This window comes from Equus przewalskii, chromosome 26, assembly GCF_037783145.1.
Source record: "Equus przewalskii isolate Varuska chromosome 26, EquPr2, whole genome shotgun sequence".
Classification (NCBI taxonomy): domain Eukaryota; kingdom Metazoa; phylum Chordata; class Mammalia; order Perissodactyla; family Equidae; genus Equus; species Equus przewalskii.
The window spans coordinates 27452982-27480466 of NC_091856.1; the positions used below are offsets into that span (position 1 = coordinate 27452982).

The 27485-nt window shown below is 45.8% G+C and overlaps 1 protein-coding gene across 27 annotated transcripts in view; it reads right to left on the bottom strand.

Moving 5' to 3' along the window:
- DENND1A (DENN domain containing 1A) overlaps positions 1 to 27485 on the bottom strand; it is a 513391-nt gene that overhangs the window by 54053 nt on the left and 431853 nt on the right. For all 27 annotated transcript variants that reach the window (XM_070596419.1, XM_070596426.1, XM_070596409.1 and 24 more), the window contains 6 exons: positions 19277 to 19381; positions 18790 to 18877; positions 16730 to 16770; positions 14285 to 14356; positions 13005 to 13061; positions 4058 to 4189 (listed from right to left, as the gene is read on the bottom strand). In XM_070596419.1, the coding sequence (XP_070452520.1) occupies positions 4058 to 4189; positions 13005 to 13061; positions 14285 to 14356; positions 16730 to 16770; positions 18790 to 18877; positions 19277 to 19381 (495 nt within the window). The remainder of the gene's footprint in view (positions 1 to 4057; positions 4190 to 13004; positions 13062 to 14284; positions 14357 to 16729; positions 16771 to 18789; positions 18878 to 19276; positions 19382 to 27485) is intronic.

Below are 27485 nucleotides of genomic sequence, written 5' to 3' on the forward strand. Positions count from 1 at the left end.
GGGGAGGTAGTCAAGGCAAGGTGTTCTGGCTGAGGGGTGCCCAGGCCCTGCTGGGGAGAACACTGCTTCCTTACCTGCTTCACAGCCACAGAAAGGAGGGAACGTCTGTTCCTCACCCCAGGAGAGAAAAGCATGGGGGAATCCTTAGCTTCTCTCTGCGCCCTCTCACTCACTTCCGCCCAGAGGAGTCGTCCTTCTCTCGGAATTTGAGAGAAGGAACTGAGCATGCTCCACGCTCCGTGTGCCCTTCTGGTTCCCTCCCACAGAGCAGCCAGTCCACAGGGACTGCTGGGTGCTGCCTGCAACTGTCCACTTCTCCTGTGGGGAGGTGCTCAGTCTTTAACTCTGAGGTGAAGTTTTAGTAAGCCCATTTGGCCTCAGGTCTAAAGCAAAATTCTCCTTTCAGCTTTATCAGTAAAAAAGCTGGCTTTTTTTTTTTTTTTTTTTTTTTAATCTCATTTGACTGTCTCCTGAGCCTTATTTTTCGATTCTGAACATGGGAAGAGGAAAAAAAGAGTTATTTAAAGCCTCTCTAAACCTAAACATTTTCCAAGGTAGGACCAGGCATTCTCAAGTTACTTGAGATTTTTGAACTCTTTAAAGAAACCATACTTGATAAGGATGCAGGGGCTAACTAAAAAGCCGTTGATTTTGCTCTTGTCTGGAACTGTCAACATGGCTCATCACGAGCTCTGAGTGGCCTTACACATCTGCTTCAGAAAACAAATGAATTGTTATGAGTTTAGTTTGTTGACAAAATATCTTTTACGTACAGGGTACAACTTGGGACCTGGGCCCTGGGGGTGAAGAGGCCTGTGGGGCCCTCAGAGCACCCTGAGCTCACCCCTCTCACTGTTCTGATAACTCTGGGTCAGACTGTCCATTTGCTGGTCTGTCTCCCTCATTATGCCCCACAACGACTTATTTTTTTTTTTTTACACATGGTAGGTCTCAATACATGGATGCAAGATGCACAACTGAATGGAGGAATGGTCAAAGCCTTGAAAGGGAAGCTCTCGTGAGGCAGAGGCCAGAGAGCATGTCCTCTCCCCTCGCAGAGGCTCCTCTGGCCTCAGGACTAAGCGCCCGTCTGAGGGCTCTGCAAAGGCCTCCACAGCTGGGCGGGCTCCCTGCCACTCTGCCAATGTCCCCACGGAGCTCCCCTGGCTGGTAACAGGGCACCAGCTTTGCAAGATGGAGAAGTTAATGTAATAACCATCTCAACAGTCTCTGTCCTCACTGGAAAGCTAAGTGTTCTAAAGAATGAAATCAATACCAGGATCTTTTTGGGGTTAACGTGCACTATCTGGCTAGTCCATGATTTTGCCAGGACACATTAGCTTTAACAGACATATCAAAGCAGCTGAAGTCTCTGCTTGGTGAGGGAGCCGGAGTGGGTGATGGAATCAGACTGTCCTGAGTTTCCACGCTGGCAATATGGCCTGGGGCAGGTCCCTTCCGGTCCCTGAGCTCCAGTTCTGGGTCCATAAAATGTGGCCAATGATCCTTTTCTCAGAGGGCCATGGCAGAGAAGACACATCTTTTCCAAAAGGAGAATGTATACCGTTGGGGCTACAGAGTGGTTTGGTGACACGTGGATGGACACTTAGATTTTTTGATATGCCTTAGGAAAAAATTGGACTGGTACATCAAACCTCTGATTATAGCAATGTCATTGCTTAGGACGAGGCTAAAGTTGGTATAGGTGTCAGGCCTGAGTCTGTTTAAAGGAAAATATCAAGTAAAAAAATAGTACAAATGGTAGGAGAGTGTGGCAACGTTTTTTGAAGTGGAACTCAAAAGACTGTCCTTTGAGAATGTAAAGTCCCTAGAACTCATGCCCACCAGGAGTAGGTGCTCTAGAAAAGCTACGCGTTACGGTCAATGGCCCAACAAACCAGGCGCCTGGGGAAGGACTGGAGGACAGCCCAGCACAGGGGCAAAGCTGGAAAGAGTTAAAAGAAAGGGGTCTGCGGTTCCCCTGGCCCATCCCCCTGCAGCTAATCTGTCACCTAATGAAGAAGCGGCCAGCACAAGTGAGCTGGCTGGCAGTTCACTAACAGCAAACTGATTAAGAATGTTCAACCAACAGCAGACTGTAGACCTTTCCAGAGAAAATAAATAGAGTGTAGACTGTATGCAAATGTGTTTGTCACTTTGACAGCACGTCTCAATTAAGGCATCTCGCGGCTGTGGGTAGGCTCTGCGGCTGCAGCTGGAAGGGAGAGCCCGCTGCATGGCTGATACTCGGGGCTTGACCTTAATCCGCATGCATGCATTAAAAAAAAATCCTGCCTTCCTGTACACTTGCATAATGCTGGCAGCCACGTGAGGGAAGTGACAAACGGGGAAAAAAAGCCACTTTCATCCTCTCCAGTTTACAGACCTGTGAAGGCACAGACAGCTCTTATTTCAACAGAGTTTGGGGTGGCTTTTTTAATTGTTTATCCCCCATGCGCACGTACACACACACTCTTATTCTGCATTTAGCTGGGAATGACATTAAAGCATCTCTACTTCTTGCTGAAATGGAAAGAAGGTCTTTCTCCATTTCAAATAGGGCCTCTTTTTTGTGTTTCGAAAATGGAATGTTTAACACCATGAAATCCCTCTCCCCCGCCCCCTCTTTCTCTGTAATGGGCTCCAAACTCCAGCGAGGGGCTCTTTTCATGGGAAGGTTACTGTGTGCAGGAATGAGGACAAAGGAAGGCAGGAAGCTGGCTCTGGAATGCTGTGCTGGCGACAAACGGGGGCTGTGCTTTCAGCAAACACAGCCAGGGAACTGGGGCGCACATTTCTCCAACAGGGCCTGAACCCGGGGAGGAGGCAGCTCTTTGGGGTGCAAACACCAATGCAATTTGAAGATAATCATTAACCAAATGAGCATTGCCCCATGGATGCTTCTTTCTTGTGCTACACTTCAATTTTTATATCATCCCTTTTAGTGTAAAATCAGAAAAGGGGGGTGAACCTCCACAAGTTTAAGATGTATGAATGTATTATCTGACAATATTGATTACACAGGAAGATTCTTCTGTTTCAATAAACTCACCCCTTACAGTAATAACCCACAGCAACAATTTCATTAAGTCTCTTCAGTTCTAAATAGCTCAGTGCCTGGTACGTAGTAGGCTCTTGATAAAAGTCTGTTAAAAACAGTAACATCTTAAATGTATGCTTCTAGGTCCTTTATGTGATAAAATAGCAATGATATTTAAGATAAAATCATAAAGATTATTTTAATCATGCTTTATCCAATAAATGGCTAAAGAATCAGGCAATTTAAGAACAAATAAGCTTGCAAATTCTTGTTGCAGTCATGTTGTTAAGAGAGCCATTTCTCAATAAACCCCAAAATTATGACTTTTGCTAATTGAGAGAATCAATTCAAGAGAAGTAGGGGAGGGTATGCAATCTTTTTCAACTGAAAATATAACCACTGATAGGAAATGGATAAAAAAAATTTGTTTCTATACAGAGTACAGTGTTTGACTTAAGGGAAAAAAATCAAACCAAGAGACAGTGTTTCAAACGTTCAGGTGGCCGAAAACAGTTGGTTAAAGAATCGGATGTCTAGAATCATACAGAGCGGGAGGGTTTACTCTGAGAAGCATGACTCCCGATATTGATTTTCAGGAAGTACATTAATAAAGAACTCCTAATTGATTTTTTTTTAAGACTTCGCTTGTTGCCTTTTATTTGAAGGTGCAAAGAAGGGCCTGGGATGCTCAAGTGCTCTAATGAGACGCTTAGCTAACGGATGCACCTTAAACGGAGCGCCTTGGAGTGGGGAGGAAGCAGCTGCATTTAATGACTTTATTCAAGAGATGAGCTAGTTTATGACCAGAGCCATGCTGTCTCCCCAAAATTTTTGAAAATTCAACTGCAAAACATGTGTGCGACAAATAAACATTTGAAGATGTGCAAAACTCCGGCGTTGTTTGGTTTTGCCAATGAGAATTGAAGTGAAACACTTGCTGCATGGGCTACAGCTTCTGATAAAAAAAGAAAGAAAAAAACCCAAAACCCAGACCAATCAAAGGGCCAGGGTACATACCTGTCCGAAGTGGACTGTGATTGGCCGCCGGTCTTCTCGGAGCTTGGGGTCCTTGGCCTCCACCAGTAGGGACGGCACCGTCTTTGGCAGCTGCTCTTCCGTGGTGGGGGCACAGCCATTCTCAGCGATGTCCTGCAGGGAGAAGCCCGGTCGGGGGTTGGTGTCGGGGTCATGGCACCTGCCGTGAGCACAGGTGCTCCTTCGCCCCCCACGGCTAAGAGGCCTGCCATGGAACTCCCCCCAGGACAGTGAGAGCCTGTCCTGCTCAAGATGGAGGAAATGGAGGCTAACTCGGCTCTTTGACTTTTAAGGACTAGAGAAACCAAAATCAAATACATTAAATAACAAAGACGACATCATAATTCACAATAGTGGGAAAAACAGTCTTTCATTCTACTACCTTACACGGCTATTTTCATTTTTACATATTCACTTTGTCCACATGCAGACATTTAAAAATTACTTGCAATCACAGCTCATGCATAATTTTACACTCTATTTTTTCCTACTATATTATAAGCATCTCCATGGTGCTACATAGTCATTATAATAATAATTTTAATGGAGGCATAATATTTCATCAGGCAGATATACGATAATTTAATAAATCATTCTACTTCTGTTGGGCATTGAGGTTGCTCCTAATTTTTTTACTTTCTAAACACCACAGTGATAAACATTGCAGTTTTTGTTTCTTTTGGATTATTTCTTTTATGGAAATCTCTAGGAATGAAATTACTAGGTCAAAAGATATAAACCTTTTTAAGGCTTTTTATTCATTCCACCAAATTGCTTTCCAATTTACACCAACCACCAGCAATGGATGCATTATCAGTTTCACGGTACTTGTTAGCCTTATCATTTTAAAAATGTATTGCTAATTTAAGAGGTGAAAAATTAGATCTCATTGTTGCTTTAATTTGCATTACTTTGATTATTTGTGAGTATGGACATTTTCTCCACATTTGTTTACTGATGATGTTACTGTTTGTGAAAATAATGTGTTCAAGCTCCTTCTTTCTTAGCCCTAGCCTTTCTGGCAGAGAATGAAGAGACTGAAGTCTGAGTTAGGATCTATGACTTAGAGAAAATCTCATATTTTTAAATTCAGACATTCACATTTAATTTGTGCTTCTGACAAATGAAGTCAAATTATAAGGAAAAGAAAAACCCCAACGTGCAAAAGGCAGCTCCTGGCTCCTTTGGCAGGGGCCGGCCATGGACTATACCTACGGGTTCTTTGGGATGCAGGTGGTACCCACTTGTGTGATATGGACCATATGCTTTATTCAAGTTATGAAAGTTGCTTAAATCTTCTCTGGAGCAAGGCAGAGAAAAAATGTGCAAATAGAAAACATTTAAGTCCTTATTTTTTACCAAGTAAAAATAACTCACAGCCAGAATGAAATAAATACAATCTCCAATTCCTTTCATTGCAAAAGCAAATACACATTTTGGTCAACAAAACACATACCCTTAGTACTCATTAAATTCTGCACATAAAAGACTTGACACTTGCTCTTAGCCAAACACAGAGAATGGTGGCACATGGAGGGACGTGCTCCCTAATCGAATAATAACACATTAAGGAAGAAACAGATGTAACCTCAGTCTCTTCAACTGTAAAATGGTGATACGGTAGCTACAAGGAGGAGAGGAGATGAAGCAACATAAAAGTGTCTAGAATATTATTACTCAATAATGAACTATATATGGTCCTCAATAATAATTATTGAGTACATACTAATAAGGTGCTCAGTAAACTCTAGGGATTTCTCTCTGTCTCTGTCTCTCTCTCAATTTAACCCCACACACCCCGCGGCAGTCTCTGTACTGCCCGGTAACAACACAGGGAGATGATGACCTCTTGGTTCTGCAGGGAGGGCTTACATCAAGTCTCAGCCCAGCCGAGGCTCAGCGATGAGAGAGGCTGCCGACAGCCAATTAGAAATGGCTCTTTTGGAAAGGGGCTGCCCTAAGGCGCTCAGGTCAAGTGGAACAAAGAGGGGGAGGGGCTCCTTCTGGGCCAGAAAGTAGCAAAGGGCAAAAGAGGCATTTTGGATCCAGGTGGGGTTACAGAGAGGACAGACACAAGAGGTTGAGGAGAGTTAAACAGTAAAAAAATTCACTTTTAGTTCAGAAAAAACATTGCATGTGTGTGAGTGGTTGGCTGAAAAAAAAATGGAGCTGTGAGATAACATGGTAAGAAAATATTGATATTAATGAAAACTATAAGATGATAGCTATTTAAAAAAAACTATGTGGTAGTTTTGGGAAAAGCACCCTAGTTTAAGCTTATAGGTAAAAATGCTGCCTTCTAGTTTTGTTTCTACCATTAACTAGCTGGCTGATCTTTCCAGTGCTCTGAACCTCTCTGCAGCCAGTTCTTTATTTTTACAGTGGGGAGACCACCACCTGCTTGGTGAACTTCCAAGCCCCAGGGAGAATGGGTTCAATGAGATGAGATGGAGGAAACTGTGACAAATGTTAGTCCTGTGCAAACTGGATGTTACATCCTCATTCCTGCAAAATGGGAAGAGCACCATCTAAACAGAAAAGCTGCCTCGTGTGAGCACCTCTTGCTGGCAGGCATTTTTCCAGAACCTCAACCTTCACTATCACACTTAGTATCACAACAATCACAAGTGAAACAGGATCAATGGCTCTTTTATAGGTAAGGAAGGGGCTCAGAGTGGGCGGCTCACTCAAAGCCACACAGCTGGCAAGTGGAGGAACCCAGAAATGCTCTCTGGCACTTATACGATATGGACCCATAACAACAGCACCAGTGAAGGCATTCTGAGTTAGGAGGTGCTCCACAAAGCATCAGATGCCATCCCTACTCGGAAACCCCTCTTGCTATACTGATCTCGTGCTGCTTTGATATCTTACTTTTCTTATCCCTATAGACTGTGAATTCCTTGGGGCTTGGGTTCTCTGCCCCAGAGCCTTGAATATAGCACATGTTCTCCAATAAATCCTTGTTAAGTTGAGATGAATATTTGGAAGGCAAATGTTGCCAAAATACAAAGGTGCTTGTGCATCAGAAAGCAGGGCTGCACATCAATTTTCTTTAGTGAGAAGATCCGAAGGTGCAAACGCCTTCTCACAAAGTCCCGGGGCTTGCCCTACCGATGTATTAACTTCTTCACTATTTCTTCCACACGGGGAAGGACAACGCCTCCTTCCCGGGATCCCAGCGAGAGCAGGGTGGGAAGAGCCCCAGCCAAGAGGGAAACAGGGCCAGTTCACCTGCTCTAAAGAGTCTGCCAGCAGAGATCTTACGCACAGCAGGATCCATCTCAGCAACTTTTGGTACCTGTGATTAAAGACATTGTGCTCTAAGGACTAATCGAGAAGCTGTCAGCAAAGGGTCTGGGAAAACAGGCACTCTCATACCCTTCTGGTGGGACTACAAATTGGCAATTTATCTCAAAACCCTAAGAGAGGTGCACGCCCTTTGGCCCATTAATTTCATTTCTAGAAATTTATCCTAATGAAATAATGAAGAATTCCTTCAAGGTTTTACCTATAAGGATATTTGCCTAGAAAAAATTGGAACTGACTTAAGTGTCCAACAATGGGATTGATTAATGTATATATGTCCACCAGATAAAATTTTATGTAGCCGTTGATTTTTTATTTATTTATTTTCCTTTGGTGAGGAATATTTGCCCTGAGCTAACATTTGTGCCAATCTTCCTCTATTTTACATGGGATGCCACCACAGTGTGGCTTGATAAGCAGTGCCAGGTCCGTGCCCGGGATCTGAACCTGTGAACCCCGGGCCACTGAAGCGGAGTGCGTGAACTTAACCACTACACAACCTGGTCAGCCCCTTATGCAGCCATTTAAAATGGTGACATGTGGAAGAAACATTTAGTGTCTGGGAAATGCTCAGAATATGATAAGTGAAAATGCAGGTTATAAAATAAGATCATTTTCCTTTTGCTTATCTGATTTGTTGAATTTTCTCCAATAAACATGGTTTTTTGTTTGTAAACAGAAGAAACTGACTGTTGAGATGTCATTTTAAAAAACAAAACCAAGGGGCTGGCCCTGTGGCCGAGTGGTTAAGTTCGCGTGCTCCGCTGCAGGCGGCCCAATGTTTCGTTGGTTCGAATCCTCGGCGCAGACATGGCACTGCTCATCAAACCATGCTGAGGCAGCGTCCCACATGCCACAACTAGAAGGACCCACAACGAAGAATATACAACTATGTACCGGGGGGCTTTGGGGAGAAAAAGGAAAAAAAAAATAATTGAAGAAAAAAAAAACAAGAAGCTGACAGGGGGCGTAGATCTGTTCCTTCCCGAAGGGTCACACAGGAGGAAGACAGGAGACAGATCTGCAGATCAGAGGCTGCTGCAGGGTGGCAAATCTCTTCCCAGGAGCCCTACAGCTCTGCTCAGAGCACTGGGGCCCTACCAGTTCCCACCCCTCAGTAAAGCAAAGGAGTCCGAAAGTAATTCAATTCCTACCATCTTCCCTAAGCGTCAGCTGGAATCAAAAATCATGACTGAGATCTAATCTCTAGCTGTCTGTGGAGAAGGCAGGGGCAGCATGCGCTAAGTCCTTGGACAGAGCACCCGTGAAGTCAGGCGGTAGGAACCCAGAGGAGGAGGAGGGCCCTGAGTGACCTTAGGTAGGAGCTGGGATGGGGGTTGGACAGGAAAGGAACTGAGGATAAGACTTCCTGAGGCAGAGATGCGAGAGGGGCATTCCTGGCCCAGGGGAGGGAGAGCAGGGAGCCTGGTTAAGGAACAGCAGGTGGTCCAGCCACTGGGGCATTCCAAGAATCCCCCTGTCAAGGAGGTGGAAAGTTTGAAAGGTCTGAAAGATTTCAACCAAGAGAGTGACTTGCTCAGAGCTGTATTCTAGAAAGATTGCTCTGGTGGCTGTATGGATGACCAGAAGGGAGCTAATCCCATGTCAGCCATGTCCTTGGGGTACGTGCACGTGGGTATTTGGGTACCAGCTGCTCCAGAGGTGAGATATGAGAAAAGGACAGGATGGGAACTTGCATTTACTGAGTAGCTACTAAGCGTTGCTGTTTAAACTCATTACCTCTTCTAATCCTTACAGTAACCCACTAAAAATTGATATTTCCCCTCATTTACAAATGAGAAAAACTAGGTTCAGAGAGATCTAGTAACTTACTCAAGGTCACACAGTTAATATCCTACACAACCAGCAGTGAACCCAACTCGTCTGCCTCAGAGGCCCAAATCCCATGCCACAGTGCTGGGGGCCGAAAGGCCCCGTGGGTAAGAGGCAGAGGCCTTACCCTCTCTGACTCAGACTGCTGGTCTCCATTCTCAGATCTGTGCAGTGCCCTTCTTTTTTGGTCTACTTCACACCACAGCAAATGCAAATTAGAATATGAATATTGATATCAAAATAGCATCCAAAGTTGGAATTTCTGTGATTGAGGCTGCAGCATACTTTAACCTATCTGGAGACAGGGAGCTGACAGTTGTGTGCTAAGGTGTGAAAATGTCTGTTCTACAAGAGTCTACCTAGATTTTCCTGCCCCACACACGCTTACTCACCTCCTTTAATACACTAGGAAATATTTGGCCAGGAACTCCAGTCTTTGCTAAGCCAGCTGTGAATTTCTCCTTTCAATCACAGAGACTATAAATGAACAAGCTCAATTTATCTTTTAAGATAAAGATTTTAAAAGGGCTGTGAAATGAGCCCACTGGATTAAATCATTTTGATACTGATTAAAACAGATAATTTTTCAGGGGTTCCCCAATAGGCAAAAAAATGACATCCTTATGTGAATATCTTAATGTTCCTTGCAGGTGAGAAGGAACATGTGTGCCGCCATCGCTTTTAAAACCTGGCATTCTGATGCCAGGCTTGTGTGGTGCTGCAAGAGAATGCTGCTGTTTGGTGACAGGCACAAGCCCCGCCACACGGCGTTCTTCTGCAGGCAGGGTCTGGAGGGAGATACTCCAGAGGAAAGCACCACATTCTCCCTTTAGAAAGTGATGGCTGGGTAGCATCTTTGCCATTTCCTCTTCCTAATTTTGAGCAAGTCAGACTTCAAAAGAAGCCAAGCTATAGAAGAACTTGACCACCTTGCTCCCATTTATCCAGAGAAATATGTTATCATCCTTCTTTTTTTGTTGTTGGGCTGAAGCAGAGCAGGTATGGAATAAAGCCACACTATAGTATCTATTAACAATTACTTGCCAATGGTCACACGGATACTCTGAAAGCTCCTATTCCAGATGCTTTGAAAATCTGCAGCACAAATGAACAAGGGATGGAGAAGGGGCTCTGCTCAGTCATATTAGAGATGGACCCTCCAACACACCACGGTGACCTCTCCAGAGGTCGGCCCCACATTTTCTATTTGCAATTCAAACCCAAGGTGAGAGTGAAGAGGGCGAGATTGGGTTCTTGATTATATCTGCAAGGTCACTATTGCTATGCAGAGTTAGAGGAGGCCAGGTGACAACCCAGTACATTTGAAGATTAGATCTTTGTGGGGAACTGCCTCAATTTCATAGCAGAAACCAAATCTGAGATGTCTGCATTAGACTCATCTGGAGAGCCACGTAGATATGCTGCCATATAAAGGGGTGGGGGTTGGGGTGGGGAGCAGGGAGAAAAAAGCCAAGGAAACATTTTCTACTGCAGTGAGAGAGGTCAGACGAAGCCAAATCCTGAATAGCTCGAGAAAGGGAGCTGGAGAGCACTGAAGAAGACCAAGTCCTGTCTGGACTGAACAACGCTGGAGTTTCAATTACAAAATAGCTCTTCCAAGAACAACTGCAAAATATCAAGTCTGTAGAAATCTGTAAGATCGAAGGGGGGAAAAGTGAAAATTGAAAAGGGTATACTAATAGATCTGTCAACAGTCCGATGGTGACAAGCCACATTTCTATAAAATGCCTTCACCATTTGCGTCACCTGAAATGTACTGACACTCTCTATAGAACATTATTTGCTGAAGCTATTCTTGAAAAGACTGGCCGGGGAGGAGGAGAAGGGGAGGGGAAGATCGGCTTTAGACACTATCAAGGGAAGAAAAGGGAGATGGCGTGGAGGGAGAGAGATCTAGATTGTTTAAGCGAACCTTTGAACAACATCAAAAAACCTGAGTGTAACTGGTTATTTGCAGAAATGTTACATATCATAAAAAGGGGATTTTCTTGAGGCCCAGTGCTTACGTGTATGAGGAGGGAGGCAATGGTCTGCAGAGAGCAGATGTGACCGGTGAAGCACATCTGTCCTCTGCATGAGGAGGGACCCTGTTCTTTGCTTTAAGTAATATTCTAATGCCAGCCAGAGCCCGGGAGCCAGTCATCAAGGAGGGAAAATTTGGTGAGAGAATTCCCCCCTCCCTGCCACTCCATTTTATACCTGCAATCCAACTCAGTTACATGCGACTGGGATAGAAGATAAAAAGGTATATTTAGGGACTTAAATAACAGCCAAGTAAAGAATTCCAGCTGCCAGTCTCTGGCAGGGTGCAACAGACCGCAGTTAAGTCTATCTGAATTTACACTACAGGACTTTTATTTCGGGACTTGAATCTCAGCTGTTAAAAATTCACTCTCAGCTGAAACTAAGAATTTAAATGCTTAGTCAGAGCAAATTATTTTGCAATTAAAAGGAAGGAATCAATTCCTTTGACCATTTCAAGTTAATGAGAGGTCCTTTCTGACTTCATAAAATTAAAACTGCTTTCAATTTTTAAAAAACTGTTGAGCTAGACAAAGGCCCTTATTAGAGTGGTACATTTGAGGGGCGTAGGGATAATGAAGCAAGTGATCCCAAACATCTTTTGGAAAACAAAACACTTGTTTCAGGACAGTAGTATGAAATATTGTAGTGGTAAGAACACAGATGCTGCAAGTAGGTGGACCTGGAATCGAATCCTGGCTTTGCCAGGCTCTGACAGTGTGACCTTGGAATGGAATCCTGGCTTTGCCAGGCTCTGACAGTGTGACCTTGGAATGGAATCCTGGCTTTGCCAGGCTCTGACAGTGTGACCTTGGAATGGAATCCTGGCTTTGCCAGGCTCTGACAGTGTGACCTTGGAATGGAATCCTGGCTTTGCCAGGCTCTGACAGTGTGACCTTGGGCAAACTTCACCTCTGAACCACAGTCTCCTTACACACGAAATGGGAATAATACCCCCAGGGTTGTTCTAAGGATTAAATGTGAGAGCTCCTAGCTTGGACCATCCTTAGTAAGTGCTGAATGAAGGGCGGCAACAATAATGATGACGACATTCATAACAACATAAAAATGCTCTCTCTATTATATTAGCCTCCCTGTAGAAGTCTGGAGAATCAGGTAGGGGGACTCTTAGCAAGGATGTAGTCTGTATGATTTCATACAATTTTACTGACGGTCCAAAAAGACAAGCAGAGCCTCTCCCTGCCCCCTAAAGGTCTCAAACATAAACTGCCAGGCTCCTCTTGGTTACTCCACCACTGTGAGGAGAGCCCACAGCATCCTCCTCAAACCCACCTTTTGTGCCCTGTGTCTGCATGGTGGCCATGTGCATGCAGAACCACGGCAGTCATTTCCCTGGAGATGCTTCTTGCTTTTGGTCACAACCAGCCCCAGGGCAGAGGTCAGCTGGAGAGGGGAGCTGTGCTGGGATGGGGAGGCTGAGCCAATTTCTACAGAACCCTGTGAACCCCAGGCCCTGTGGGGTGGGCGAGGGACAGACCAACAGCGGTAACTCTGAACTTGCTTGCCTTTGTGGGTTTAAGCCAGAGTCTTAATGTTATTTGAAGACAGTTTTTTGTCTGTGAATATTTATAACAGTGTGAAAGCTCCCGGACAGCTGGTACTGCATTCTGAAGTGTGCTAACAACACTGTATCAAACAGCCCTCTATTGATCACATCATACTTTTTTGTGGCCACGCATTTCAGACACGGTGCTTAGACATTTTGAATAAGAACTTCAAGTACCTTTTGCTTCAAGCGGTTTTTCACCTCTTTTATTCCCATTTTTGCATGATCTTTTGCCTGCATGAAAAATTAATTTAAGTTAAGATTCCCTTTCTGTTTCCAGCAGGGACTATGCTTGATTTCAGTCCGTCGCGGATCACCTTCTCTGATTACTGGAAAAAGGAAGGAAAAATGGGATCATCAAGTCAAAAACATAATGGCTATGAAAACAAATACAATGTTAAAAGGTTAAAAAAAATCCCTTAAAGAGGCTACAGAGATTTTATTTTCTGCATTTTGATGGCACTGAATTTTTTTTCCCCTTCCGAAGCCCTTCTTCTGCTCTCTGTAATTATTTATCTCAGCAGCCTGGCGACAGCTACCAGTAAGAGTAGAGCAGCAGCTTTTCTGTCTGCAAGATTCAGAATATCTATTACATTTCACTAGGGCAGGGCCTCAGGACCAATTTTCTGCCCAGGCTGAATGGCCTGAACAGACACATTGCTTGGTTTCTCTAGTTCCGTTTCTTAAGTCTCATTTCAGCAGACACGCTGGCTTTTATTTTCTGTCATTTTAGACCTGTGTGGTTCTGTTGGCAGCCACCCACCCCATTAAAATAACTACAGCTTAAGCACAGAAAGGACTAACAAAATTAAAAATGGAAATAAAACAAAACCACCCCAGTTAAGTGGCTCAGAGTCAAATTAGCAGGCAAGAGAAACCATGAGAAGAAAATACTTGAGGCTTGTAAAAGATGGAGCATCGGGAACCGACGTGTTCTCCCATGTTCACTCTGCTGTGGGCAGGAGTTTCACAAACAATGCATTTCCTATAGGGCAGTCATCAGAGAGATGATGAAGGATTTGGGACAAAAATTAGGGGATGTGTTTCCACCATGAACACTCTTCAGTAACCTGCAAAGGAGCTGCCTTCTTTTGACATAATAATGGGGATACCCATAGGAAAGGTTTGCCAGAACACCAGGTGGGCCAGGCCTCGGGTCCCAAGGACACTGGCATGCAGCAGCCAGAATTTTAGCCACCCAGCCTACGTTTTAAAAGCCCAAACCAGTAGCCTCCCACTTCTCTATCACAGCAACCGTGAGCAGAAACACTTTAAATTAAAAATGTCAGTGACCTGGTCATAAAATATCACTGCTAAATAATTCTAAGAGCATTGAGAGCTTTAGGAAATAGCACAGCGGCCCCTGAATCCTCTCTGCTGTATTGGATCAGGTATATTTAAGAGTTCTGTTATGCTAAGGAACAGATCTGAGACCTGAGACCAAGACCCGTACTTACAAACTTATAGACAGTCTTCATGGCTGGGTTTGCTTTCGTTTTTACAGTATTCAGAATTGCTCCACTTCCTTTCTGTAATAAAAATGTCAATTAGCAATTTGGACTGAAGATACTGTAGGCCAACACCAACAAAGACCTCTTCTCTTGAATCAAGTTGAGCAACATTTCAAGAGTATGTAATTTAATTAGAGAAACAGGCCTAGATAGTAACTGGTCCCGGGCCATTAGTTAAGCCCATGGCAGATTCACCAGGGGTGGGCATTGAGGAGGAGGTCGGGATGAGGATGGAGATAACCAGCTGAGGGTGGACTCTAGGCTCAGTATTTTGCTTGGCACCAGTCCGCTGGCTGGAAGGAAAGCTCATCACAGGCGCTCTGAGGCAAGGGTTTCCCCAGAGTAATCTACAGCTTCTCAAGAAATTCTAGCTACCACGGACAATGTCAAGGTAAGTTTAAGACAAGGAACTCTACAGCTAATGCTAAACCGGCGCAGAAAATTGGGGGCCTGATTAGTCAGGATTATCTGGCTACTCTGGAGACATGCTACCCTCAGCCATGCACCTTCCTCTCCTCATCCTGGTTTTCTGTGTTGCCGCTTTAAATCACAAGGAAAGTAGGCTGCCTTCCTTACACCTATATCTTAAGAAAAGGAAAGAATAGCCATAAATGTTAATCATTTCTCGGCTCAGCTTCTTTAGGAGAGCAGAGGAGTAAGAGGGGGAGGGAAGGCTTTCCCAGTACACAAAGGAAGCAATGAATGGATATGGTGCACACAGGCTCCAGACATTTTGTGAGAGCTCATTGTGGGGACATCATGTGTCAGGCTCTGAGGGTACTGAGCCACAGGAGGGCTGCTCTCTGCCTTCACAGACCTCCAGTCTGGAGGGGCACAGGGTAAACACTGACAACCTGAGGTGATGAGAGCTGTACTGGTCGTGTGCACAAGGAGTGTCGGGGCAGCTCACTGTCTCAAAGGTCAGAGAAGGCATTAGAGGACAAACCGTTTGGCCTGGTCCATAAAGGATGAGTAGGAGTTCATGTAGGGGATAGGAAGGATAAGAACATTCTAGGGATAGGAAACAGCACATGGGAAAGTGCGGAAGTTGAAAAGCCAGGGTGTGTTCCATGAGTACCAAGTGGTCAGTGTATCAGGGGAGGAATGGCAAGCGAGGCTGAGAGGCCAGACGGGTCAGCTCATGAAGGGCGAGGGTAAGGAGTCTACACTCCAGAGGATTTTTAATCAAATGGATCACATAATCAGATTTGTGCGGGTTTCGAAAGATAATTCCAACTTATTCAAACTGAGAGACTGGATCAAGTGGGTATATAAAAGAATAAGATACACTAATGTAATTATTGGGATTAACTTTTAGCACAATTTTTGGTAACTGCCTGTATTAGAAATTTTGAGCATTAGTTAAAAACATTACAATTTGACCTAGAAAGCATTCTATGTTGTAGGACAATATGAAATTTTCACCCACTCATTTATTCCATAGTGCTTTCCAAAATTATTCAGTATCCCATTTCAATGGTCCTTTGGAGTATTAAAACTCCCTTTATCAATCAATCAACAAGTCCTTATTGCTTGACTATGATTTGCCAAGTGCTGTGTTTGGCCCTTCAAGAAGAACAAAAGAAGTCTTTCACTGAGGAATTGCTTACTCCTGGCCAACTGCAGCCACTTCCAACCGACCTGCCTTGGCAGCAGAGCACTTGGCCCACAAGCAGGAGAGAACACATCACATTATGCTGGAGTTGCCTGTCTGTGTTCTAGCCCCCTAATGAGATGGGGAGCTTCCTTAGGGCATGGCCTGTGTCCTGCTCCCCACTGTATTCCCAGGACCCAGTGTGGCACCGGGCACACAGTAGGCCTTCAGCACATACTCACTGATAAACCCATGTAAAGGAAAGGCAAGAATTTGAATTCTCTAGTGGCTTCTGAAGTCCTAAGCACCTGGCTTCCAATACAATAAGAAATTGTTCACAACAACAGTGAGGGGATGAAAAATTCTCTCAGTGATGTGTCCCCCATTTTTTCAGGAGCCTTCGCTGTGAAAAATATTGCAGAGCAGCAAGACGGTCACATTTTTGGTTTTTCCATGAAAACTTCCCAGTTGCACTGGTCCGAGAAAGAGACCCCCCCCCAGCCCCCCCAGAGATGCTCTAAGATGACCACACCTATTCAACATGCGTTGGCCAGCTCCCTGAGACCAGAAGCTTCTCCTGGCTCTCCTCACCCTCACCGAGGGATGGCTTTGGACAGTCTCATCCTGCTAGGCTCCACCTGGCACTAGAACAGCCTGGCTTTACAAACAAGACCATCTTCAGCTGAGAGAATGGAGTGCCCCAGGCTGAATGACAGCCTTGTGGGTGGCCTTAGAAGCAGAGGGCTGCCAGGAGGCTAAGGAGGGGCCCAGGTGGCTCTGTGGTGGTACACACTTACCCGGACTGTGGAGAGCCACTGATGGTACAGTTTATCGCTGCCTGGGGAAAGAGGAGTCAGAGAAGCTGTTATCGAAAGAAGCTATGTGCCCTCAGGAGTTCCTCAAATTGCTCTCAGCATGGAGGGCTTGGAAAGTTCAAAATCTGGAGAACCACGTGGAGACTCCCATGCCCCATTCTCTGAAGGAGGCAGGAATGAGCTGCCGCCACAGGCTCTCTTCTTCACACAGAGACCTGATCCTATCAGTGCCCTGAGCACAAACCAAAATCCTCCCCATTGTCCAAAGGAAGAGGTCCGAGCTCTTAGCAAGCCTGCCTCTCTTCTCCAGTCTTGTCTTGGCACCCCCTCACCCGCTGCCTCTCCATCCTGTGTGACCATTCTGTACTACCTTATGCTCCAACCACGAGGAACTACCTCGGGCTCCCTGACCATGCGTCCTTGCAGTCCTCCATGCCCTCACAAATGCTGTTCCCCTTCTCTGGCCACTGTTCCCTCCTGTTCCCCACTGTTCCTTTCTGCTGAGTACCCTCAATGACCAGCTCAGATGTCATTTCCTCTGTAAGCTTCTCCTTTCTCCTACTCCTTCCTCTAAACAGCCCTCTAAAATAGGTAGCATCCATTCAGAAGTCCAAGTTCTCTGAAGCTCTGTGAGCCACCCGAGGACAGGAACCACAGGGCCGAGTGTCCCAGCGTGAGCACTCTGCTGGACACACACTCGGCCCTCAATACCCTTGAGTCGTGACAGGGCAAGAAAAGGAGGTGTTGTTGGGAAACTTGTCATTTTATCTGGTGGGATGAGGAGGTCTTATGGGTGACGGCTCTTCTAGAAGCTCCGAATGACCTGACTTAGTTTAGCAACACAAAAAGCCCGTCTTCTCCTCAGAACTCATATTCACCTATTAGAACACTACCCAAACTTGCCTCCTTTGTGCAGTTCTCAGGTTACAGAGTGAGAATTGATAGAGAACTATTCTAATGGCACAAAAACCTGTTTCTGCTCCTTCTCCTGAGCTGGTTTAATTTGTATGTGTTTTAGTTAAGTATCTCCTCCTCCTGCCAGTGTAAAAGCTCCCTGAGGGCAAAACTAGGTCCCCCATTTCTACTCTGCAGGGCTCTGCGCACAGCAGCTGCTCAGGAAATGCTTAGTGACGATCCACTATTACCGTCGGCAGACTTGCACGGACGTGCTTAATCGTGCTCTCCGTGCAGCACAGGCTGATGGGGCCTCTAAAAGTGGTTCTGCAGGGGAGATAACGCCTGTCTCTGAGTTTATGGACTGCTAGTTGGATCAGCACTGTAGTCCATACACACGCTCAGAATAAGAGGGGGCCAGCAGCGTGATTCTTATTATTTTGCATTTAGTTTTGACTTTGCTGCCAAAGACTGAGGCCTTGCAACCTGGAAAGAAGACCAGATGGGGACTCAGGAGGGAGGGTCAGTCACTAACACCTCTCTGGGCCTCAGATGTCTCCTGAAAAATGAGGCGATGATCCCTCCAGCCCTAAAGGCCCGCAGAGACCGGGCACTCTGTGGTGACTTCCACATTTTAAAGAAACATTTACTGAGCAGTGATCCTGCGCCAAGGTCTGTCCTGGGTGGCTGCACAAACCTTTCCTCACAGACTCTGGGTGAATCTCGACAGGAATCCTCTGAGGTAGGCACCATTACTCTCAGCGCAAAGACAAGAGAACTCCAGCTGAAAGCGGTGAAATGACTCGACCGAGTACTCACTGCCAGGGAGGAGGTGGTGTCCTGATTTGAATCCAGGTCCCTAATGCGATACCTGCTGTGCTTCCCACTGCATCACATTAACTACGTTAACTAGACTTTGCTCACCCAGGGGAAGCAACTGACCCCAGGACAGAAGAGTTCAGCTAGGCCAATGTGCATCTCATCAGAAGATGAAGAGGAATTCCTCAAACATTTCAAGGCCAAGGTTGAGATCAGTTTTTCCCTAACTCCCAATGAAGGAAAAAGGAGGCCACTGTTACTCCTGCCAAGCACACACTAATCCCACACAGCAGCCCACAGCACAGAGGGGAAAATGAAATGCTTCTCACCAGCGTACTCGCCCATGTTGATCTCCTCTTCAAAAACATCACTGAAACCTTCACCGGAATTGAGAAGGTCTAATCTACCATCAATAAACTGTAGAAAGAAAAAACAAAAACGTAACTGTGCACACAGAAATGGGAGAAAAATCCATTCAGCTGGATACCTTAGTGTATGACCAAGAACAACCATGTTTTCCAAGACAGGAAAGGGCCTTGAGAACTGTGAGTTTTCAGAACGTGAGTTTCAACTAGCAAGTTTCTAAAGAACTGGCTGCATGTTTATGATAACTTGTCAAACCGTGTGGCATATTTGCAGAGGGTCTGTCTGATCCCTGACCGCTCGTCTCACCCAATCCCCGCCCCAGACTCTGAGCCGCTGCAGGCCGAGGCCAGAGCCCCACCCATGCCCGCAGCCTCAGTGCTCAGCGTGGAGACAGCCGCAGAAATCTCCGCCAGGGATCCCGACGCAGGCCAACCCCGGGAGAGCTGGCACCTGTTTGAAGAGCTGCAGCTGTGTGGCATTCTGCAGGAACTGCCTCATGGCTCCAGAGCGATAGTGGGACACGAAGGCTTCCTCGCAGAAGGTGATCGGCTCCTCCTGGGAAATGGAGACAGAGAGGGGAGTTAGAGGAACGGAGTGAGAGCGACCCGTTAGGCAGCACTTCCACATCTGCTGATTTATCTAATCCTCCTGTACCTGGTGCAGTGGCCGTTATCATTGACAGCCTTGTAGCCTGTGGATGAGGAAGCTGTGTCAGAGGGGAAAAGTCATTGCCAAAAGTCACACACCTGGCAGGAGGCAGAGCGGGAAGCAAAAGCAGGATTCTAAACCCCACCCCGGTCCCTTCCACATTAGCCACAGTCACGTCCCAACAGTGAGTTAGTGGCATGTGCCCTCCAATGTGATGATTTCCAAACTTTTTGCTTTTGGGAGTGGAACGCTTTCTTCAGAGAGCACCTTCCGCAGGAGGAGTTCTGCTACATAAAACAGCCCAGCAGCTCTGGGGAGCCGGGGAGGGGGTGGGGGCCGGGCTCGCCTTGCTGGGCCGTCTTCCCCTCTCTGACCCCCGGCCTCTTCGCAGTCCCTGAGGCACCAGTTGTGGAACCCAGTTTGAAAACCATTTACACAGTGATCTTAACCAATAGCAAATTATAATTTTAAGATAATTATTTATACGAAAAAGCATGGATGATCAAAAATAAAATTTACCATCAATTTTATGCTGATGCTGTTTGATAAGGAAGTTTGCTTTCACCAAACTACGTTTTATGAGTCAAGAGAATGACACCCTAAGCTTAAAAAACATCCCATCCTTGTAGTCAACACCTCAATCCTCCTTTGAAGGTATCTGGAGTGCTCATCCACACAGACAAGTCTTTAATTTCGATGGTGTATTCTCCATTCTGAAAGATCAGACTTTTACATCTTGAGCAGAGTTAAAGGTACCCCTCCCTTCACAGACTTGGTGGCAAACACAGAGATGTTTGAAGCTCCACTTTTATCCTGTTTTAATGAGTTACGTGAGTGTTAAATTTACTGTCTAGCTGCTATAAATTCCAAGAGATCTTCCTGTTTAAATCTAGCCAATGTTAGCTCAGCAACAGGGCAGACTTACTGCACAAAGTCTGCACGGATGACCTCAAAAAATTAGGCTGGAGGGGAATGTTGATTTTTATAGAGGTATACACCACCGAATTCTACACAGGATCTGAGGCAGCCTACATAAGCACCTAAAACAAAGAAAAAAATCAGAGTTGGAAAATACATAAAGATATAAAATGTATTTATTTGGGAAAATAGTATTGGATATGCAGCTCCTATATGGTTTCTAAAATTAAGTCACAAAATTAGCTCTGAGCTTCCTGGCTGCTAAAGCAAGAAGGGAAATAATGCACACTGTGCACTGTCTATGAGACAAAAAAGCCTCCCAGTTGTTCGGGAAAAAGACGGAGCTTTTCCTGACATTTATTACTTTGACGTGGATTTACACCTTTCGTGCTGAAGAGCTGAGAGATCAGCTGTGGAAACCAACAGAAGCCCACCCAGAATTCCATCCCTGTGGTCTGGAAGTTTTGCTTCTTACCCTTGGAAGCACAGCCGGGCAATTAATTCTCTCTCCAGGTGATCTCATCCCTGAGCACAGTGTCCCTCACACACTGAATGATAAATACTGTCAGCTCAGACACCTTTCGTGAGCTCTAATCCCATGTCTCCATCCCCACCTGGAATGGCCCACTAGCACTTCAAACTCAAAATGGCCCAAACCCCCAATTATTATCCCATTTGGACTGCACCCAAAATCTGTTTTTCTTTCTTTTCTAAGTTATCATTATCTATGGCCACCCATAGGAGACCTATCAGACTTCCCAAGTCCTTCCCATTTTACCAGTGAAATGTTTCACGTTTGTCTCCTACTCTCCATCCCACGACCCCGGCACAGGCCTGACAGATGTGTGGAGGTTTAACTCTACGCCCCTCTCCTGCTTCATTCTGCCCAGTCTACTCCAGTTCTTCTGGCCAGAGTGATTTCTAAAAAGCAAATTGGATCATGTCAATATCCTGCTCAAGAACTTTGGTTGCAGAGATGTTACATTTGTGTGATTCCTTGATTAATGTCTATTTCTTCCACTAGCCTATAAGCTTCTATGCGCAGGAATGGTACCTGTTTTGTTCAACATTGTGTGCCACACACATGGGGTCCTGGGTGGGAGAGGAAAGAAAAAGTCCTAGCTCCTTAGCCGGACAAACAAACCCTCTGTGTCACTTTCCTCTGCTCCCCCACATATCTTCTGCTCCTAATGCATCTCCTAATCACATGCCAGGGCGCTTTCCACTTTCTTCCTTGCTTTTGCCAGTTCTTTTCCTTCCACCTGGACTATCCTCCTGTTAAACACAGGCCTCTGGGTGGCAGTCACTCACCCTGCTCGGTGCCCCCACAGTGCCTTGTGCACCGCTGGCTGCTGGGCAATCTTCACTGTGTCCCCTGTGACCAGGAGCCTGAGAGGGCAGAGGCCCCACTGGACCATCTCTACCCTCCCCAGGACAGTGCAGAGCCCAGCCCCCAGTTAGCAGCTCAGGAACATTGGTTATAGAATCACAGAATGAGCTGGGCCCTGGTTCCCAGCATAGGAGCCTTGTGGTGGTACTGCTTGGCCTGATGGTAAAGCAGTCTCAGAGCAGGATATTAGGTGAGTGACACCTGTGCCCAGGAGTTTAGAACTGCTCAGAGGAAATGCTCAGTGGAGTTGTTAGCCTTCCGTCCTGGAGCTTTGGCTCAGCATTGCCAGGAAGGAGAAGTCTGCTGAGGGACCAATAAATTCAAGAGAGTTTACAACCAGATTTGTATGTGGGGGTAGCCTGAGGCAGGATTTAGCTGCAGGAGAGAAGAATCTCATCTGGAGGAGACATGAACATTTTGGGCCTGTCGTCTACTTACTAGCAGTGAAATCCCCCTGGATCATATGTCTGTGCCATAAAAACAGACCAAAGGATATGGCACGCATGGGAGAGTCAAGGGAAATGTGACAATGGGAGCTTTTTCTGTAAAGAGCTTACAGGACAACATCAGCAGCATCAGTTAGACACGGAAACAACTACCACCACACAGTGTAGTCGGTGGTGGTGTTGGGGGTGGGGGCGGTGTGCAGGGCTGCAAAATGTCCACAGGAGTCAGAAGAGGAAAAAGTTAACCCTCCCAGGGCAGCAGGTCAGAAAATGTGAGGAGAAGTGGGCATGTTTCAGTGGAGCCTGGATGGGTGCATAGGAGTTAGGTGAGCAAATCCTAGTTGTTCAGGGCAACTGTTCTACCCTAATCCTGCTGAAAAACAGTGACATTGTTACCCGGAGTCATGTACAAAGGTCTGAATGGCAATAGGCACAGAGGGCTCATTCCTCTGGAGCTGCTCACCTGCTAAGGAAGTGACCATAATCACAATTCACCTGATCTTTACAGAATAGCTGAGGTCAGGTGACTCACCCAAGGTCACATGACCCGTATGTGGCAGAGTCAGGGTTTTCTCCTCGGGGCCTCCAAAGCCTAGCCATCATCCACGTGGTCCACGTGGTTAGGTTTTCTCTGAGGCCTCAGTTCTAACTGTTTGCACTTGGACATCCGCTGGAGAGCATGAGAGTTTTCTTTAAAGTTGGACACTCAAACCACCTGCCTCTCAGAGACAAACAGCTCCCTGGAGTGAGCAAGCGTTGTGAAGGCTCTTTCTGTCACAGGCCCAACTGGAGGATGCTGAACCATTTCCACCACCTGGTCCATTCCCCACCTGTCGCGGCAAGGGCCGCCCCCACTCCACTCTGCAGTGGAGAGGAGAAGGCAAGATGTCTTGTTAACTCCCTCCTTTGTAAGAAGTGCTGATTTAGTTCTCCTGTTAGGCTGATTAAACCTTTTGTCTTCTTAGGCGACACTCTAGGTGCTGGGGCTACTGGCTGATAGCGACATTAATTCAGGCAAGTCAGGCCGTGAGCATTCAAGCTCAGACGACATTAGTGGAGTTTTCCATCTATGACCTGAAGGACAGTTAAACACAGCTGCTTAACCCTACCAAGGACTTTGTTACAAAAAGACAAGTTTTACTTTCGGATTATCTTCTTGATATACGGAATCACTTGAAAATTCCATTACTAGTGAGTCAACGTTTGTTAACAGGTGAAGTCGGTGATTCAAAGGTTTTTGATACTTCCAGAAATAAATGGCTTTTATCTACATCACTATGGGTACTGGTGTAAAGATAAAATCTCCCTTCAGAGTCTTCAGCCACTTTTCTTGTTCTGCTGATTTATGCTTAAAGTACTAAATTCTTATCTTCCTTCATAAATTGAATTTTTATCAAAATTTTATGTGCACATTTACTCTGCAATTCTAAGCAAAAAGGAGGTGTCCACTCTTTATGGACCTTGCTTAAAATTTTAAAGATGATAATTTCGGAAGAGTCATTCATCCAAATGTTTTTAAAACACCTACTATGTGCCAGGCTCTGCATTAGGGGAATATAAAGATGAATAAAATCTAGTTCCTATAAGTAATACTAATAACCAAATGAGGGGTGGGGAGTGGATGAAGGTATGGATGATACAAGAACGGAAGAATGTTATGTTTATAGCAGCATTATTCACAATAGCCAAAAGATGGAGGCAACCCAAGTGTCTATAAATGAATGCATAGACAAAATATACATACAAGGAAATATTATTCAGCTTTAGAAAGGAAGGAATTTCTGGCACATGCTTAATATGTATGTACCTTGAAGGCATCATGCTAAGTGAAATAAGCCAGTCATAAGAGGACAAATACTGTCTGATTCACTTATATCTAGAGTAGCCAAATTCATAGGGACAGAAAGTAGAATGGTGGTTGCCAGGGGTTGGCGGGCAGGGATGGGGAATTGTCATTTAATGGGTTAGAGTTTCAGTTTTGCAAGATGAAAAGACTTCTAGAGATGGATGGTGGTGATGCTGGCACAATAACGTGAACATACTTAACGCCACTAACCCGTACACTTAAAAATGGTTAAAGTGGTAAAATTTGTTACATATATTTTACCATAATTAAAATTTTCTTTAAATCTAAAAGAAAAGAATGATAGAATGTTTATAATGTGGAAGGTGGGCAATGGGTACGTGGGAGTTCATTTCTTTGGGTATAAATTTGAAGTTTTCCATAATAAAAAGCCAAAAAGGAAAGCTCCTGTCATCAAAGAATCCTGCCTAGTTCGGGGAATAAATAACTACAGTGCAGTGTGACAAGTGGTATACCAGAGGACTGGTTTTGTTTTTCTGTGGGGTAAAGGCACCTTTAAAGGTATTTGCTCCATTTAAGGTAATACAACACGCTGGGGAGAGAACACGTCTTGGAGTCAGAAAGACCTAGACTTGAACCTTGACCCAGACCATACTAGCTTTGTGACCTCAGGTGACTTGTCTTTCCTCATCTGTGACAATTACTCAAGGCTGGCCCACCTCATAGGTTTGCCTGGAAAATTAAAACAGATTACAACACACAGATTTTCCATAAATAACTGTTTTCTTGAGGGCAAAGATCGGGTTTTACCAGAGTTGACAACATAATTTGTGGGACCCAGTACAAAATGAATATGCGGGAAGAAGCTGCCGTTAGGTATAAAAGTGCCATACTAAAATATAAAGCTTTTTTCTTTCTCTCACAGTCTCTTTCTAGAGCCATTATGGTGCTTTTTAAATTTACTATTTAATGTCATTCTATGTGAAGAAAAAATAAAATTTTAAATTATTAGCATGACTTTTATTGTTCAACTTTATATTGTGCAATGCCAGTTTTAAATGCTAACATATGTGGAATAGTATTTTGTAACTTGTATATGCATTTGTATTTTGTTCTTACCAGACAGTGGAAATGCTGCACAAAACTAACTCAGCTGTTTTAATTTCAGTTCCTGACATATGCACATTCTACTAACACCCTCTACCTTTGCTTACTGATGAGAGAAGACAAGGAACTAGGCTTGCTCCATCTTTCCCTCTCCTTCTATGTCATCATTTTCACACTAAGTGGTTGGCTAATACAAGGAAGCAACAGGAATAAGAAATGTGATAGCTTCCATGGTCACCCATGTTTCTTAGACCACCACTTTCCATCTTTGCTGTCTTTCAGCACTGAAGAAAGTTCTGGTTCTAATACAAAGTGTGGCCTCTTGGGGCTGTCAGTGCCCCACTGACTCAGTCTTGCTTTGAGTCTTGCTGAACTCCACACGTCATGAGCCTGCTGGAACTCTGTGCCATGGGGCACTGAGACGCTCTATGCGATTGGGATGGCAAGGCTCCAAGGAGGGACATTATGCCTGTCTCCTCTGCTCATGCGCATGGCTCCTCTGTCCCATCAGACTTCATTTACAAAACAAGTTTGGAGGTAAAATTATTAAGAATTTCAAGATGGTGACAGCAGGGCATTGAGCCAGGCATGGGCCTTTCTGAGCACGGGGTGCTGTGTCTGCCCAGGTCTCACACTTCTTTTCTCCACAATCCCTGCACAGGTTACATCTCAGCAGGGACTCTGGCCTTGCTTGACTGTTTGCCAGCTGACTGAGCAGCGAACAGCTTCAGGCAAGTTTGTGGGTTGATAGAAGTGGGCTTTCTAAACTCCTGAGCACAACATTCAAGACTCTTTGTGATCTTCCCCTGCTGACTTTTCTTGCTTATGACATTTGGTCCACCTTGTCCCCATACGCATCCCCTGCTCGAGAGACTCTGGACTGTCTACCACCCCCCAACCTCTTCACACTCTCACTCCTCTGGCTTCCTTCTTCGTGTTGGCCCCTTTTGAGAACCTTGCCTGATTCCTTCAGGTGAAGAGGGCGCCCCAGTGCCTCCTCGGTGTCTCTAGACCACGACCACCACCATCACCACCTGTGCCCAGCTGACCGCCCCCAGCCCACGGCAGGATCCTAGGGGGTAGGCTCTGATCTACTCTCAGTGGCTGGCAGGCAGTGGGCGTCAGCTGAGCCATCCCGGGCAGAGGCAGAGGTAGAGTGGGACACAGAGCTGGGTTCCAGTGCCAGCTCTGCCCATGTATGCAGATGACCACCCTCTCACCACCTGTAACACGGGGAGAACTACTGCCTCAGGGGATTGCTGGAGGTTAAACAGGGATGAATGCGATGGTGCAGTTAGTGGCGCTCACCCTTGGCCATGCATTAGAATCAGCAGGGGCAATTTTTAAATCCCAATGCCAGGGCTGGAGCAGTTTCAAAAACTCCCCAGATGACTCCAATGTGGCCAAGGGGAGAACCACCGGGACAGGTGAAAGTGACTACTAGCGCAGTGCCTAGACCAATCAACACACAGTTTTTAAAATCTGAGAATAAAGAAACGGAACAAAGAAAGCCAAGGAATACGGCTCCATTTATCACCAGCAGTCCTAACTGGCTGCATTTTGTTTAAATACCTCTGAATTCCTAAGACAACACCCAAGTCATTGGCCAAAGTGCAGTGCAGCCAAGAACCCAGCTCTGAAGTCAGAAGGGTGCTCCTATAGCCTCCCCTGGGCAGCCAACACTGCCCCACCAGCCACGGGTAAATCTCACGCGGAGGCCCCTGCTCTGGGCCTCAGCGCCACTTCCCGAGCTGGGGCCGAAGCACGGCTCCTCCCAGGGTCAGCTGTGGTGGCCGCCACGGAACCAACACAGAAAAGGCTTAGCGTGTCTGGCCTAGGGAATGCCAAATCCTTACTTACCGGAAGGCAGAATTAGATTATAGTAACTTCAGGTCAGCCAGAAGCAGGCAGGAGTTTAGGGAGAAGGGTGCCAATGTCAGCTGAGCACTTGCTCTGGACCAACCTGGACCTTACCCTCACTTAATCCTCCCCAGAGCTTGGAGACGTTCATAAATGACTCCCACTCTACAGATGAGGAAAGGACGCCCGTGCAGGTGAAGTGTTTTGCCCAAGGTCCCAAAGCTGGTGGCTCTGAATGACTCCCAAGTCCAAGCACGCTCTCCCTTCACCCTCAGAGGCACAACATGGTACATGCTCGAGGGCCACCAGGGTGGACTTGGGAAGGTGGTCACTGAATGGCCATAGTCAGACAGCTCTGGCTGGGCTGGGCCACATTTTGTGGTGACAGGACCAAGCCAGCCTTCTGAACCATTTATGCGGTAGCTCAGGCACGCTGGGACAGACTCCCAGCCTGGGCCCGTGACAATATAACAAGGCCTAAACAAA